General features: G+C 24.0%; 7 protein-coding genes across 7 annotated transcripts; 5 read left to right on the forward strand and 2 right to left on the reverse strand.

Annotated features, from left to right (window-relative positions):
* The first annotated feature begins 6 nt into the window (after window positions 1-6).
* T552_02812 (hypothetical protein) lies at window positions 7-1,063 on the forward strand. The gene is made up of 5 exons (XM_018371341.1): window positions 7-38; window positions 89-226; window positions 272-388; window positions 440-547; window positions 601-1,063. The coding sequence occupies exons 2-5, from the start codon at window positions 103-105 to the stop codon at window positions 1,017-1,019; spliced, it is 768 nt and encodes a 255-aa protein (XP_018224775.1). The 5' UTR covers window positions 7-38; window positions 89-102; the 3' UTR covers window positions 1,020-1,063.
* Window positions 1,064-1,722: 659 nt separating this feature from the next.
* Window positions 1,723-3,791, forward strand: T552_02813 (hypothetical protein). The gene is made up of 11 exons (XM_018371342.1): window positions 1,723-1,938; window positions 1,987-2,170; window positions 2,221-2,309; window positions 2,350-2,446; window positions 2,488-2,590; window positions 2,635-2,822; window positions 2,864-3,048; window positions 3,095-3,165; window positions 3,214-3,346; window positions 3,389-3,463; window positions 3,504-3,791. The coding sequence occupies exons 1-11, from the start codon at window positions 1,878-1,880 to the stop codon at window positions 3,743-3,745; spliced, it is 1,428 nt and encodes a 475-aa protein (XP_018224776.1). The 5' UTR covers window positions 1,723-1,877; the 3' UTR covers window positions 3,746-3,791.
* Window positions 3,792-3,832: 41 nt separating this feature from the next.
* T552_02814 (obg-like ATPase 1) lies at window positions 3,833-5,684 on the forward strand. The gene is made up of 12 exons (XM_018371343.1): window positions 3,833-3,878; window positions 3,925-4,007; window positions 4,052-4,072; window positions 4,121-4,156; window positions 4,206-4,424; window positions 4,470-4,735; window positions 4,874-5,023; window positions 5,066-5,181; window positions 5,230-5,290; window positions 5,336-5,387; window positions 5,431-5,535; window positions 5,582-5,684. Exons 1-12 carry the CDS (start codon window positions 3,865-3,867, stop codon window positions 5,638-5,640), a joined length of 1,182 nt encoding a protein of 393 aa, XP_018224777.1. The 5' UTR covers window positions 3,833-3,864; the 3' UTR covers window positions 5,641-5,684.
* Window positions 5,685-5,842: 158 nt separating this feature from the next.
* T552_02815 (hypothetical protein) lies at window positions 5,843-9,238 on the reverse strand. Its single transcript, XM_018371344.1, has 16 exons — window positions 9,072-9,238; window positions 8,886-9,027; window positions 8,546-8,840; window positions 8,329-8,490; window positions 8,241-8,287; window positions 8,084-8,198; window positions 7,718-8,042; window positions 7,569-7,672; window positions 7,309-7,526; window positions 7,036-7,264; window positions 6,805-6,993; window positions 6,641-6,760; window positions 6,517-6,592; window positions 6,338-6,474; window positions 6,197-6,296; window positions 5,843-6,154 (listed from the first exon to the last, which is right to left on the reverse strand). Exons 3-16 carry the CDS (start codon window positions 8,546-8,548, stop codon window positions 6,090-6,092), a joined length of 1,890 nt encoding a protein of 629 aa, XP_018224778.1. The 5' UTR covers window positions 8,549-8,840; window positions 8,886-9,027; window positions 9,072-9,238; the 3' UTR covers window positions 5,843-6,089.
* Window positions 9,239-9,837: 599 nt separating this feature from the next.
* T552_02816 (hypothetical protein) lies at window positions 9,838-11,315 on the forward strand. The gene is made up of 3 exons (XM_018371345.1): window positions 9,838-10,139; window positions 10,184-11,005; window positions 11,050-11,315. Exons 1-3 carry the CDS (start codon window positions 9,880-9,882, stop codon window positions 11,267-11,269), a joined length of 1,302 nt encoding a protein of 433 aa, XP_018224779.1. The 5' UTR covers window positions 9,838-9,879; the 3' UTR covers window positions 11,270-11,315.
* A 170-nt stretch (window positions 11,316-11,485) lies between these two features.
* Window positions 11,486-12,230, reverse strand: T552_02817 (40S ribosomal protein S18). The gene is made up of 5 exons (XM_018371346.1): window positions 12,186-12,230; window positions 12,036-12,128; window positions 11,919-11,992; window positions 11,632-11,869; window positions 11,486-11,585 (listed from the first exon to the last, which is right to left on the reverse strand). The coding sequence occupies exons 1-5, from the start codon at window positions 12,186-12,188 to the stop codon at window positions 11,532-11,534; spliced, it is 462 nt and encodes a 153-aa protein (XP_018224780.1). The 5' UTR covers window positions 12,189-12,230; the 3' UTR covers window positions 11,486-11,531.
* A 242-nt stretch (window positions 12,231-12,472) lies between these two features.
* T552_02818 (hypothetical protein) lies at window positions 12,473-13,846 on the forward strand. The gene is made up of 6 exons (XM_018371347.1): window positions 12,473-12,794; window positions 12,841-12,981; window positions 13,022-13,089; window positions 13,135-13,640; window positions 13,684-13,755; window positions 13,802-13,846. The coding sequence occupies exons 1-6, from the start codon at window positions 12,520-12,522 to the stop codon at window positions 13,829-13,831; spliced, it is 1,092 nt and encodes a 363-aa protein (XP_018224781.1). The 5' UTR covers window positions 12,473-12,519; the 3' UTR covers window positions 13,832-13,846.
* The last annotated feature ends 110 nt before the right edge of the window (window positions 13,847-13,956 follow it).

Consider the following 13,956-nt stretch of genomic DNA (forward strand, 5'->3'; position numbering starts at 1 on the left):
TAAGAAATTGTTAAGAAGATCAGGATTTATATAGAAAAGTAGGAATAATAAGGATCTGGGATAGAATTTAAGTTAAATATCCAAATAGAACTTATTAAAAGAATGGGATGTTCATTTAGTAAACAATCATCATATAGAGGAATTGGAGAAGATTTACAGGAATCAAGGAATTTTTATGGGAATTTGAATACTAGAACACATATTCCTACATGTAATTTATGTAGACGTAGTAAATTGTGGGATATTTATTGGTTATCTTATGATATATTAGGAAACAACTCATTAAAAAAACCAAGATCGTGTACATGGGTTTCTGATCAACCTATTACAATGTCTAATCTGATACGTCGACGAAAAGAATTTTGGGAAACAGCAGCATCATATGGAGGTATATTAATGGGATCGAAATATAATGAAAAGTTTAATATGATATAAATAGGTAGTCTTGAGATCTGGAATACTCTTCGACTTGTTCTTGAAACAATACCTGAAAATCTAGCTACAGCTCAAATGATTATTAATACAGCAGGGATCGTTCTTCCTACAGGTAAAATATTAAGTTTTTTATATACATTTTAGAGATATAACCTTAAATCATAGGTGATTTAATAGATGGATGTTATGATCAACGAGGATCTTATTATTTTATTCCTCCTTATATATTTTCTGAACCAGCCAATTTAATATCAGAGAATCCGGAACAACCTAATAATGATAATTTAAATTCTAATATAGAAAATGAAGAAAATGAAAAAATAAATGAACCACAGGATTCTGAAATTGAAAATGAGCATGCAAGCGAGATTATTGTTAGATTATCAGATACATCTAAAGATATTTTAATAAAAATTGACTCTAAAGATTCTATAGCAGATATGAAACAGCATGTTGCAAAAATTGCAGGTATTAAAAAACCTATGCATCTTTTTCTTTTGGGTAAAATGTTATCGGATGAAAAATCTTTAATTGACCAAGGCTGGAAAGAAGGAAGAGTTGTTCAGGCTTTAATTTTAGGCTAAATATATACCGCATATTTAAATATTATCTTACAAATGCCTTTATTTAAGGATTTATTATCATTTTATAAACATTAACCTTATTAAACTTGCAATTACAAAATATTATTTTATAATTTTATTTATATGATTGTTCTTATATTACTTGATATTATTTTTATGATTTAGGATTATCTTCATTACTATTATCTACGAGAATTACAGAGTTTAAACTTTATATCTTAAAAATTGACAAATTTTATCAAAAAATAAATATCTTTATTTTTCAAATATGTAATAAATCTAGATTATTTTTCTTTTTAAAAAAACTTAGTTGTTTTATTAAACTTGTAATTTAAATAAATAAAATTATATTTCTATATTTGTTATATTACACTTTTTATAAATTTCATTATTCATTAAAATTATATTAGTTATCTTAAAAAACCTTAAAAACATACATAATATTAATTTATATAATCATTATCTATATATTTATACTATTTAACATATCTTAAAAAATATACGGATCTATAACCAACCAAAATATAAATTATATAAATCAAATAATTTACCTTGAAAACATATATTTTTACATATAAAAAGATAACTCTTTAATAAAAGATATTTTAAACTTGAACATAATTTTATTGTCATTTAAGATATTAAGCAATTATATATTTTTCAAAAAAAATACAAGAAAACCTTTAATTTATGAAATAATATTGAACTTAAATACAATCAGCATTCTTTTATTTAATTAAGGTTTATTAATGTCAGATACAATTGGAGATAGAATTTCGTTTGAAGGCAATTGCTGTATAATAAAATATATTGGACCTGTTAAAGGCGTAGAAGGAGAATGGCTTGGTGTAGAATGGGATGATCCATTACGTGGGAAACATAATGGAACATATCTTAGAGAAAAATATTTTGAGTGCAGGTATATTGCTTTTTTTTGTTTAAATATACCAGCAGTTTACAAGAAAAGAAAACTCCGGGTCTTTTGTAAGACGAAATAGACCTAGAGATATTAAGAAAACATTTGTTGAAGCTTTTAATGATAAATATGGGGATATAAATGTCGAAAAATATACAAATTTTGATATAAAATTAGAAAATACTAATATTAATTCTAAAATCCAAGAGATATGTCATTCAGGAAATATTCACAAGTATTGTTTAATATATAGGTATATATATATATATGTATTAAATATTATAGAAAACGTCCAAAGCTTTATATTGTTACTTTAGATCATATGGCTATATCAGAACTAGGAAATATAGATGAAATAAGAAACAAATGTTCAGGTAATTTAAAGTATAAATAGAGATTTTTTAAAATTATAAGATATATTGGAAATTGATCTCTCTGGAAATCTTTTAACCTGGGAAACAGTTATTTCAATAATTAAAGAGCTTCCAAATTTAAATTCATTAAGGCTTAAGTGAGATACTTTATTTATATATGTCTTATTTATCTATATAGTTACAATCAATTCAATACGTCAAAAGTACTTCTTTCTAATAATTTTAAATTTCCCAATCTGAAAACACTTATCCTTAATAAGACATATTTGGAAATTGAACAAGTATATTAATAATTGATTTTTGCAGAAGCTAAATTAAGATCAAGATAAAAAAACTATGCATTTCTTTTGAAAATCTAGAAGAGCTTCAAATAAGTCATAATTTTCTAACATTAAAGACACCTAATGACTTTCAATTTTCTGATACAACTCCTCATCTTAAAAAAATCTTTTTGAATGACAATAAAATATCATGTTTTGAAACAGTTACAAGAATTTTTGGGAAATTAGAAAAGTAATCATTATACAATATATCTTTTTACTAATAAAAATAAGGCTCGTCTTTTTATCATTAGCATCAAATCAAATAAATACTATCAACATTGTTCCAAATACATTTATATCTTTAAAGTATCTTGATATATCTAAAAATAATATATCTGAACAAACTTCTCTTAATAACTTAAATATATTACATTCTTTGGTGTCTCTGAGATTTACTGATAATCCTTTATCTAAAGGTTTTATTTAATATTTTATCTTATGTTTTATAAACTTATATTTTAGAATTCAAAAATAACTCTAGCACTTTTATAATTCCAAGATTGAGAAATGTTATGATAATAAATGGTACTAAAGTAGTTAATCCATTTTATTTTTAATAATCTATTTATTATAATCAATAGATCACTCAAGAAGAAAGACAAAATGCTGAATTATATTATTTATCTATCATTGAAAAAGAAATAAAATCAGGAAAAATATCTAATTATTCTGATCTAATTAAAGAATATCCCCAATGGAAGGAATTATACAAAAGTTTTTCATATCAAATAATATTTCTTAACTAATATAATATAGAATATGAAAAAGATGATCCTATATTCACTACTCAAAACAATTTAACTGAAAAAATCATAGAAAATGAGCTTATTGGTAAGATATCTTTGTTTTTTTCATTTAACTTATAAAACAGAGTTATATCTTATATTTGGAAAAGAAACAATAAAAAAAAAATTCATTTCATCTATGAACATTCGATCTTTTAGATCTTTCTGTTCAAAATTATTCAAAATCAATCCTTTCCATTTCACAATTTCTTATTTACAAGGATCACATAATTTATTTTATATAGATGATGATTCAAAATTACTTTCTTTTTACAATTTAACTTCAGGACAAACAATATATATAAAACAAAATAAACATGAAAACTAGATAATGCACTAACATACATATTCTATATATATATTAAGGACATATATATATTGGCAACTTGTATTTTTCATTAAAATTTCGAAGTCTAAAAAATTATTTTTAGATATCTTCTTAAAAATATGCCTCCTAAGAAGTAAGATATTCTTATTTTTATAATAAAATACTGACTTTAAAGCTAGACAAGTATCAGAAGAAAATAAAGTTCTTTTAGGACATCCTGGCAATAATCTTAAGAGTGGTATTGTTGGATTAGCTAATGTTGGTAAGTTAATCTTAAACCAATAGAGTTTTTAATAGTATTTTTAGGGAAAAGTACACTATTTCAAGGTTATTATATAATTGGAGTTTTATAAGAAAAGTATAATTAGTATTTAGTAATAACTAAATCAACTCTTGGAAATCCAGCAAATTGTCAGTGATTTTATAGGAAAAATGATATTAAAACTGATGATATATTTAGTTCCATACGCAACTATTGATCCAGAAGAAGCACGAGTAGCAGTTCCAGATGAAAATTTTGATTGGCTTTGCAATTTATATAATCCTTTATCTAGAATACCAGCTTTTCTTACAATATTTGACATTGCTGGTTTAACTAAGGGAGCAAGCACAGGTGCAGGTCTTGGAAATGCATTTTTGAGTCATATTAGAGCAGTTGATGCAATTTTTCATGTAGTTCGTAAGTTTTCTTTCTATACATGTTTGTAAATATTAATTATTTAAGGAGCATTTGATGATGCAGAGATTATTCATATTGAGGGTGATGTAGATCCATGTAGAGATCTTCAAATTGTACATGATGAATTATTGATTAAAGATACTGAATTTGTCAATAAACATTTAGAAGGATTAAAAAGAGTAACAAGCAGAGGAGGGCAATCACTTGAACTTAGAGCAAATAAAGAGAAGCAGGCAGTTGTTGAAAAGGTTCTTTATCAACTTGAAACGGAAAAAAAGGAAATACGAAAATGTAATTGGACCAATAAAGAGGTTAGTATTTAAAAATTTTAAATAATATGATAAAGCATGCTTTTTTTATTTAATAACTTATTAATATTTTGAAATAACTAAAATATAAAACAAAAATATTATATAATTATTTTTATATTAATACTAATTTTCATTTAGGTTGAAATAATAAATTCATTGTATCTGTTAACAGCAAAACCTGTTATTTATCTTGTTAACTTAAGTGAAAAAGACTTTATTCGGCAAAAAAATAAATGGCTTCCTAAAATAGTTGCTTGGATAAATACTAATAGTCCTGGGGATATTATTGTATGGTTTTCCCAAATATTTTTTATAGCTAAAATAAAAAAGATTCCTATTTCTGTTATGTTTGAAAAGCGTTTATCAGAAATGACTGATAGTGAAGCTCTAGAAGAATGTAAACGACTTGGAACTAAATCAATGCTTCCCAAAATTGTTACTACTGGGTATGATTTTTTATATTTAATACTAATTACTAAATTACTATTTTTTAGCTATTCTACTTTAAATTTGATGCATTATTTTACATGTGGACCAGATGAAGTTCGTGCATGGGTTAGTAAGTTATCTAGATAAACTTTTTTTTTAAATATATTTTAGACTATTAGAAAGGAAACTAAAGCACCTGCAGCTGCTGGAGTTATTCATTCAGGTTTTTTTTTTCCTGTTTTATTTACAATTAATTTTTTGGAAAGATTTTGAAAAGAATTTTGTGGTTGGAGAAGTAATGAAATTTAATGATTTAAAAGAATTAGGATCAGAAGCTGCTGTTAAAGCAGCAGGAAAATATATGATAAAAGGTAATAAAATATTTGGAAAAATACAAGTTTATTTAAATGTATTTAGGAAAAGATTATATTGTAGAAAATAATGATATAATATATTGGAAAGCAGGAAAAAAATAATCTGATCCTAGATTCTATTAAATATCATTATATCGTCATTAAATAAAAGTAATCTATGAAGGAATAGTATTTCTATATAAATAATTTAATATACAGCATTAATACATATATTTCAATATATTATTAAAACAATATTTTTATAAATTAAACATTATAAGAGTATAAATGTTATTTCAAGACCTAATAATTATTCGTGACACATGTATAGTAAAAAATCTCTAGATATAAAATATTTATACGTAATTTTATATATGACATAACGGGCAATGCTTTAAGTAAGCATTGATAATTGAAGCTGTTGTGCTTCTTATTCCAATACCAATATTGGTTTCTTTAAAAGCTTTAACAGCTGATAATGCCTCTTCATTTTTTTCTAATATGCAGTCTATATGATATAAATGTTTACAAAAAAATATAATGCCTAAAATATATTAATTTAATTTAATTATTTATAAAAAATACTTTCCATCTTTTGTTATGTATCTATTACATATATGACATTTTTGAAGTTTAACTAAGAATCTTAAGATAATTAAAAAATATATTTTTGAAATACCATTTACCAAAATTCCATGTTTTTGATTTTGGAAGAAATCCTTATATAAATCAGATACCTCTATAGAAGTAATATTATATGCACAATTCATCAAAGTCATCTATGCAAGAATAAGAAAAATCATAAATTATTTCATCTAACTTGTAATTCGTATTCTTTTAAAATTTTTAATAATGATTTTTTAATACAAGGAATAACAAGGCTTTCTGGAATACGTTTGATAAGTTTAATAGGATCAATGGCCTCTCCCGCATTTTCCAATAAACGAGATATAAATACTATCTAATTAATATTCTATAATATATATATTATTTCTATACCTGGATTATTTAAAGAATAAACAATTAAATCCTCCCATAAATCTTCATCACTTTGTATTTTTGCAAATTCTATAGCCTATAAAAGTAATTCCTCTATATTACTAATTCTTCTTGAAATTCATACCTGATCAATATCATTCAATTTTTCAATAATTAACATTAAAGCTTTTTTATTATCACCCATTCTTCCAAGTATAAAGACTTGTTCAGGAATATATTCACGCAATTTACATATATTAAAAGCCTAAATAAAAATTAACCAAATTAAAGTATTTAAATGTTAAGAACTTTTTCCAATGAATATGTAAAACTCGTCTGAAGAAATTCCATCAAAATACAACGATCATATTCTGCATATAGTTCAACTTGCAAATCCCCAAAATCAGAAGCAAGATTGCTATCAAAAACAAAAATAGCTCGTAGATAATAATATTGAAAAATATGATATCCTTCTAATTGATGTACAACTTTATATACCTTAAATAATAAATAAAAAATAAAAAGTATAAAAAGTCTTACTGGAATTAAATGAGAATACTCAACCAAAAAACTGATCACTTTATTATTTAGTATTTTTTCTGAAGAACATTCAATTTTATCAGAAAAAAAATCAAGTTGAAATAATAGAAGTATATCATCTTCAATATTATTAAAAAGTCGATATTGTTTAATTAAATCAATAGTCTCTGAACTTCTAAGACGAAGATAAAAATATAAAGCATTCTCTGGAGAACCTTTTTTTATATACCTATTAAATATTAAAATATACTCAAAAGTAAAGAAATTCCTAACAAATATGCAAGACATTCCATTAAAATTGTCTCCTCTTTCTTCTTCCACCTGTCTTCTATTATAGAAATAACATTGTCTATATTATATATTTCACAAGGCCAAGTCTTTAATATATCAAGTAATAATGTTTGATTAGAAACAAGATGATAAGCAAGAACCATTTCATAAATTGACGTACTTAATTGTGGATTATCTGTTGGAATATACTGAGTAATAAACTTAAAACATTAAAATAAAGTCTTTAAATAGAATTCATTTACTTGTAAATGACCGCTTTCTGCAAAATTAAGAATCCATTTCTCCCATAAATCTATATCATTTTCAAAAATATCACAACATATAGAAGATATTTTATCATATTCATCTATAATTAAATAAACATTAATAACTAAGAAAAATTTAAAAAAACCATTTTTAACTAAATACTCCAAATAAGCAAGATTAACATTTCTTAATGTAACTCCTTCAATCGGTGTTTCTAATTTTTTCATAATTTTAATAGCCTTTTCATAATATTCATGTTTAATAAGCCATAAAAGGCGATCTTTTAGTCCTCTTTTCTTAGCTATTATCCCATCACTAGGCCCTATTACATAAATCTGTTCTTTTTTCAAACACAAACGAAGACTAAAATCATTGGCTTGATAATTAGAATATCCTTCAAGATTTAAAGCATCTCCAGATATTTCTTCATTTTTAGAATCAATAAGTCTTAATTCTGGACGTTCAACAATCTACACAAGTCAGAAAATAAAGAAAATTCATATATCAATACAGGTTTAGATGTAATTTCCGAATCTATAAGAGTATTTATGTCAAAAATAAACGCAAGAACTAACAATTTATCCTCAAATTTCGCAATTCCTGATACTATATAATCAAGTTTCAATCTAGAAAAATTCAATTACAAAAATAACTCACAAAATACTTACATTAATGTTATTTCACTATAGGGTAATCGATGATTAATGTCAGGAAACTAATATAGTGAATAAAAATATGAAATTAAAAAATTAAAACCTTTATTGTAGCAACAATTACATAATTCGCCCATCCTATGAGCAAAGTATCAAATGAAGACCACACTAGCCTACATCTAAAAAGATCCGGTCTCGGACTATCTGCCATTCTTTCAATAAAAGAAATTCTTTGAGAAAATATTGTGCTGTATATTTTTACACCCTTTAAAAATTAAAATAATTTATAAATAATTTATAAATAAATATTTTTTAAATACCATATCATTTGCCCATGCTATTAAATTCTTATGCCATTGGATTTCATAAATAGGTCCCTCATCACAATCTAACACTGTATCTTTATTTCCTAACCAGCCTATTATACATTATTTACTACAGCAATAAGAATTAAAAAAGTTCCTTTTTCATTCATTATAAGCTGCTGAGCCATTCCACCTGAAACAATACGAAAACTTTGGCAATAATTAGGATCAATAGCTACTGACTTTACCGGACGACGATAATTATAAAGAACAACACTATTAGTCGATCTCACATATAATCCCACATTCCCTTCTATTATTAAACAAAAATATCTTCTATATCTCTATATTAAACCATCTAATGATGCCGTTGCAATATATTCTCCTGTATTATCAATTGATATATCTGTAATAGACGCCGAATGAATATGACTCTTAGATAATTTATCATTTTCCATATCAACAACATAAAGATATCCATTATGTGATCCAAGAACCTTAATAATTATTTATATATAATAAAAATATCCTTCTAGAATACTAATATATTTGATAGCACCTCAAATGTACTAATAAAATCATTGGAAAATATTCCTGTAACTGTTCCAGAAAAACGAGTGTATTTTAGACGTGGTTCACCACTAATTTCATCTATAAAATCATCCATTTTGTGTATTATTTTACAAAAGCATGTTAAGATAGCCAGAGGGTTAGGTTTGAAGACATGTTAATACAGACATATTAATATAGAGTTGTTATAAATACTAAGTTTTGTGAGAAATAATACATCCAAATCCATTAATATTTGAAATAGTTTTGATATGAATTAATATTATTATGTTTTTTAGAAAATGTTAAATAAGCTTCCTTGATATGTGTAAAAATAGAAAATAGTAGAAAGAAAGACCAAAATATATAGTTTAGAGTGGTAAAAATGTCAGTAAATAAGACATTATATGAAATATATATGTTTTAGAATGAATATAAATAAAATGGTTCTAAATGCAAGAGTTATTTTTAAGTTTTATAGTAAAATTGTCTTAAATAAAACAAATATATGGAATTGCTAAAATATATTGTAAAAAAAATAAAGATTTTAAAGATTTTAAATTATAAAATGAAAGTATTTTGTAAAGAAATAGAATAAGAAGAAAATTATAAATTATAATAGACAGTATATATTTTAATATAGTGAATAAATATAGGTTTAAAAATGATCTAAAAAAAAATAGGACAACCCTATTTTTATATTAATTTAGAGAAACACTAATTTTTAACTAAATATACTTTAAATTTTAGTTTATCTAGTTTATTTAATAAAATTTTGCTAAATATATTGAAGATAACATATGAGAGAAAATATTGTTCTTCAATTTGGAAAATATTCTAATTATTTAGGGACTCATTTTTGGAATGCTCAAGATACATATTTTAAAGAAAATGTAGATGAATTATTAATTGATCATCATATTTTTTATAGATTAAATGGTACTAGTCGAAAAAAAGAGATATATACACCCAGAGTTCTTATTTATGATTTAAGAAATGGTTTTGGGAATATTAATAAATACAATGAGTCATATCAATTAAATAGTGAAGATATAGAAGGGTAATTTTTTTACCTTTTTATCCATGATTTTTAATATTAATGAGGAGGAAAAATGGGTTAGTAACAGAAATATATGAAAGTAAAAAACATCCAATTCATCCTTTTCAATTTTCTTTTATGGATCCTAAATCAGAAGAAATTTTATCGTCAGAGACAATTACATCATGGTCTGATTATAATATGGTGAAATATGATTCACGTTCTTTACATCAGTTACTTCAATATGATGTTTATGATGAAAGTTTTAATCCTTTTTATACGTTTGATCAAGGAAAAGAACTTTTTTGTGATATATCAAAAGAAAATGATATATTTGAATCACATTTTCGACCTTTTCTTGAAGAATGTGATAATATTCAGGGAATAACAGTTCTTACTGAAATTAATAGTGGATGGGGTGGATTTTCAAGTTCATTTCTTGATTCTATTAAAGATGAAATACCTAAACTTTGTATATGGACTTTTTCTATAGATACTGAAATAGACAACGATGTACAAGCATTATTATCATTACATGATACTTCTTCAATTTTATCTATTATAAACAAAAAATCTGGTTATAATCATGAAAAAATTAATCTAAACTCTATATGGCATACTTCAGCTTTTCAGTCTTCTGCAATTGAATCATTATTAATTCCATGTCATTCTAATGTTAATTTCATGTCTATGAGTGATTTAACATCTTTAATAAATATTTATTCTGATAGAAAAATATCTTATTTAAAAATGAAATTGGAAAACTCTTTGTTAGGTTGGCTAGGTTTAAAATTGGAAAATTCAATAGAAAGTTCTTTAGAAATATTTAGAGGGGATAAAAATCAGAAGGCTATATCTACAGTAAATAATTTTTCTATATCAACAACGTAAACCCTCTTTTTATTATTTATATTTTATAACTTTCTTTTAGATATTATCATTCTACAACTCTTCCTTCTCCAAAATCATTCCCTAAAATTTTTGATTCATTAAAACTATCTTGTGAAGCTTTATCATCTTCTTTGGATACTAAATTTCTTTTATCTTCTAAAAAAAAAAACTATATTCATAAAAATAAATCTAAAACATGCGATAAAGAAGATATAATAAATGATTTAGATGATCTAATTGAAATTTACAGCAATGAATAAAAAAAACTACATAATTATATACATAAATTAAATAAATCATTAAAATAACTTAAAATAAATAATTAATGCTAAAATAAACATTGTATTATATATTAATTAAAAATATAACCTAATTGATGGCAAAAACATCCAATAAAAACTTATTTCTATTCAAAAAAAAAACATAAAGTTGAAAATTAATGGAATAAAAATTTATTTACTATGATTTTATAAATATAAATCACTTTTATTAAAAATAATACATATTTTTTTATATATAAAACTACTTTCTACTAACACCAACAGTTTTTCCTCTTCTTCCTGTTGTTTTAGTATGCTATATACATATGTTAACTTGCAAAAAAAAAATACATAAAAATTACTTGTCCTCTCACTCTCAATCCCCAAAAATGTCTCAAACCCCTATGAACTCTAATTTTCTTCAATCTCTCTATATCTTCACGAAGTTTATTATCCAGTTGATTCGCAAGAACTTGAGAATTCTTTCCATCCGTAATAGCACGTTGAGAATTAAGAAACCAACTTGGAATCTTATATGCCAATGGATTTTGAATAATCGTAACAATTCTTTCAAGTTCTTCCACCGTAAGTTCTCCTGCTCTTTACCTTTTTTTAACAATTCTCTTTTTTTAACTTTAAATATTAATACCTCTTACTCAAATCAATATCCGCTTTCTTGCAAACAAGATTTGCATAGCGGCGTCCTACTCCTTTGATTTGTGTCTATTTCTAATAAAAAACTACCAAAAAAAAACAAAAATATTACCAAGGCAAACATAATTTTTACTCGTCCATCAACATTTGTATTTAAAAGACGAAGAATATGCTGAAACGTACCCTGTTGCTGAACAACAAGTGACTAATATTAATATTAGAAGCTTATTATATCTTAATTTTTCTTAATTCTTATACATACCATTTTTAACTTTTTCTTAAGGTTCTTTAAAAACGGAGTAAAAATGTTAAGATTTTAATAAAAAAAAGTTAAGAAATAAATTAAAATTAAGATTTTTTTAAATTTTTCTTAACTTTTCTTAACAACTTCTTAACTTCTTCTTAACAACTTCTTAACGTTCTTAAGGAATTTCTTAATTGTACTGTATTTTCTTAATAAAACATACACAAAAAGCTATATATTTCTATTAAAATAGACTGGATTATTAAAAAGAACCTTAATAAACCTTAAATATATATAAATTATTAGGAAAAGGATAGAAATAAGTGGATTATTATTATTATTATTTGAAATAATGGATGAGGATGAAGAACAAGTTATAGCAGATACATTAGAAGCATTTAAAAGATATGGAGAAATTATGGAATTGAAGATTAATATACGGCGGAATATGTTTAAATCATTAAATCAAGAAGAAAGGTTACAGTTGGTAGAATTTGAGGAACATTTAGATAAAATAGAAGCAGCAGCTAAGATTAATTGTAAACTTGCAAGTGATATAGAAAAAATAGGAAGAAGTCAATTTCTTTCAGGAAAAAAATATACAGAATCTCAGCCATTAAAAATAAGGTTTGTTTATGTATATTTTAATATGGGGTTTAATATTAGGTTTAAGCTATATGGATAAAGTGTTAACAACTATAAAACAATTTTGGCGTGAATGGAGTAAAGATGGAATGATTGAAAGAGATAAGTCATATAAACCTATAATTGATGAGATTGAATCAAGATTTATGGATATTCATATTAACGATAGGTATAAAAATGATAATATATTTTAGAAATTAATATATTAGGAAAAAAATAAATATTTTAGTTCCAGGAGCGGGTTTAGGTAGACTTCCTTTTGATATAGCATTGAAAGGTATATTTTTTTTTAAATTTTAAGTAAACTTTTATTTTATTATAGGATTTTCGGTTCAAGGGAATGAATTTTCTTATTTTATGCTTATATCGTCATTTTTTCTTTTAAATTATCTAGAATCTAGTGATAAATATTTCTTATTTCCATTTATTCATACATTTTCAAATCATCGAACAAACGAAGATTTACTTTATAAATGTACAATTCCTGACATCAATCCCAGATCTGTTATTTTTTCTGGTTCGAATTTTTCTACATCAATTGGAGAATTTACAGAAGTATATTCTCAAAGAAGTATGGAATCATTTTTTGATGTAATTGCTACATGTTTTTTTATTGATACCGCACCAAATATTATTTCTTATATCAAAACTATTTGGTATTCATTAAAACCAGGGGGATTTTGGATAAATTTAGGTCCTCTTCTTTGGCATTTTGAAAAAGATACATATGCAAAAGAAATATCTCAAGATAATATTCCTGCTTGTAGTATTGAGTTAACTCTTGAAACACTTATTCAATTAATAAAAAATTCTGGGTTTGAAATAGAGGTATATTTTTATTAAGTATTTTATAATTTTTTAAATTCCATAGAAAAGAAAGAAAATTAATACTACATATGTTGGAAATCCATGTTCTATGTTAAAATATATTTATGAAACAGAAGTATATTAATATCCTTATACATTTGTTTATATTAATATTTTATTAGTTTTGGGTTGCAAGGAAGAAAGATATATAATTATTTTAAGAATATAATTGTTATTAAATGGAAAAAATATATCTATAATTTAGGAATTTAAGCTAAATAATATTTTTCATAAATTTGATGGGACTCGTTTCTCAAAATTATTATATCATTAAATA

The sequence above is a fragment of the Pneumocystis carinii genome (assembly GCF_001477545.1).
Source record: "Pneumocystis carinii B80 chromosome Unknown supercont1.13, whole genome shotgun sequence".
NCBI lineage: Eukaryota > Fungi > Ascomycota > Pneumocystomycetes > Pneumocystales > Pneumocystaceae > Pneumocystis > Pneumocystis carinii.

Bases quoted from the DNA above. Each gene is read 5' to 3' on its own strand.
- T552_02812 (XM_018371341.1), top strand. From the start codon at position 103: ATGGGATGTTCATTTAGTAAACAATCATCATATAGAGGAATTGGAGAA. The intron at 389-439 runs GTATATTAATGG...TGATATAAATAG, and splicing joins AACAGCAGCATCATATGGAG to GTAGTCTTGAGATCTGGAAT. The intron at 548-600 runs GTAAAATATTAA...CTTAAATCATAG, and splicing joins AGGGATCGTTCTTCCTACAG to GTGATTTAATAGATGGATGT.
- T552_02813 (XM_018371342.1), top strand. From the start codon at position 1,878: ATGATCCATTACGTGGGAAACATAATGGAACATATCTTAGAGAAAAAT. The intron at 3,347-3,388 runs GTTTTTCATATC...AATATAATATAG, and splicing joins ATGGAAGGAATTATACAAAA to AATATGAAAAAGATGATCCT. The intron at 3,464-3,503 runs GTAAGATATCTT...CTTATAAAACAG, and splicing joins CATAGAAAATGAGCTTATTG to AGTTATATCTTATATTTGGA.
- T552_02814 (XM_018371343.1), top strand. The intron at 4,008-4,051 runs GTAAGTTAATCT...TAGTATTTTTAG, and splicing joins TGTTGGATTAGCTAATGTTG to GGAAAAGTACACTATTTCAA. The intron at 5,182-5,229 runs GTATGATTTTTT...ACTATTTTTTAG, and splicing joins CCCAAAATTGTTACTACTGG to CTATTCTACTTTAAATTTGA.
- T552_02815 (XM_018371344.1), bottom strand. The intron at 8,199-8,240 runs GTAAGTATTTTG...GAATTTTTCTAG, and splicing joins TATAGTGAAATAACATTAAT to ATTGAAACTTGATTATATAG. The intron at 8,043-8,083 runs GTATTGATATAT...TGACTTGTGTAG, and splicing joins CGGAAATTACATCTAAACCT to ATTGTTGAACGTCCAGAATT.
- T552_02816 (XM_018371345.1), top strand. From the start codon at position 9,880: ATGAGAGAAAATATTGTTCTTCAATTTGGAAAATATTCTAATTATTTA. The intron at 10,140-10,183 runs GTAATTTTTTTA...AATATTAATGAG, and splicing joins AATAGTGAAGATATAGAAGG to GAGGAAAAATGGGTTAGTAA. The intron at 11,006-11,049 runs GTAAACCCTCTT...ACTTTCTTTTAG, and splicing joins AATTTTTCTATATCAACAAC to ATATTATCATTCTACAACTC.
- T552_02817 (XM_018371346.1), bottom strand. The intron at 11,993-12,035 runs GTAATATTTTTG...TATTAGAAATAG, and splicing joins TAAAAATTATGTTTGCCTTG to ACACAAATCAAAGGAGTAGG. The intron at 11,586-11,631 runs GTAATTTTTATG...ATATGTATATAG, and splicing joins GATTGAGAGTGAGAGGACAA to CATACTAAAACAACAGGAAG.
- T552_02818 (XM_018371347.1), top strand. From the start codon at position 12,520: ATGGATGAGGATGAAGAACAAGTTATAGCAGATACATTAGAAGCATTT. The intron at 12,982-13,021 runs GTATAAAAATGA...TTAATATATTAG, and splicing joins GATATTCATATTAACGATAG to GAAAAAAATAAATATTTTAG. The intron at 13,090-13,134 runs GTATATTTTTTT...ATTTTATTATAG, and splicing joins TTTTGATATAGCATTGAAAG to GATTTTCGGTTCAAGGGAAT.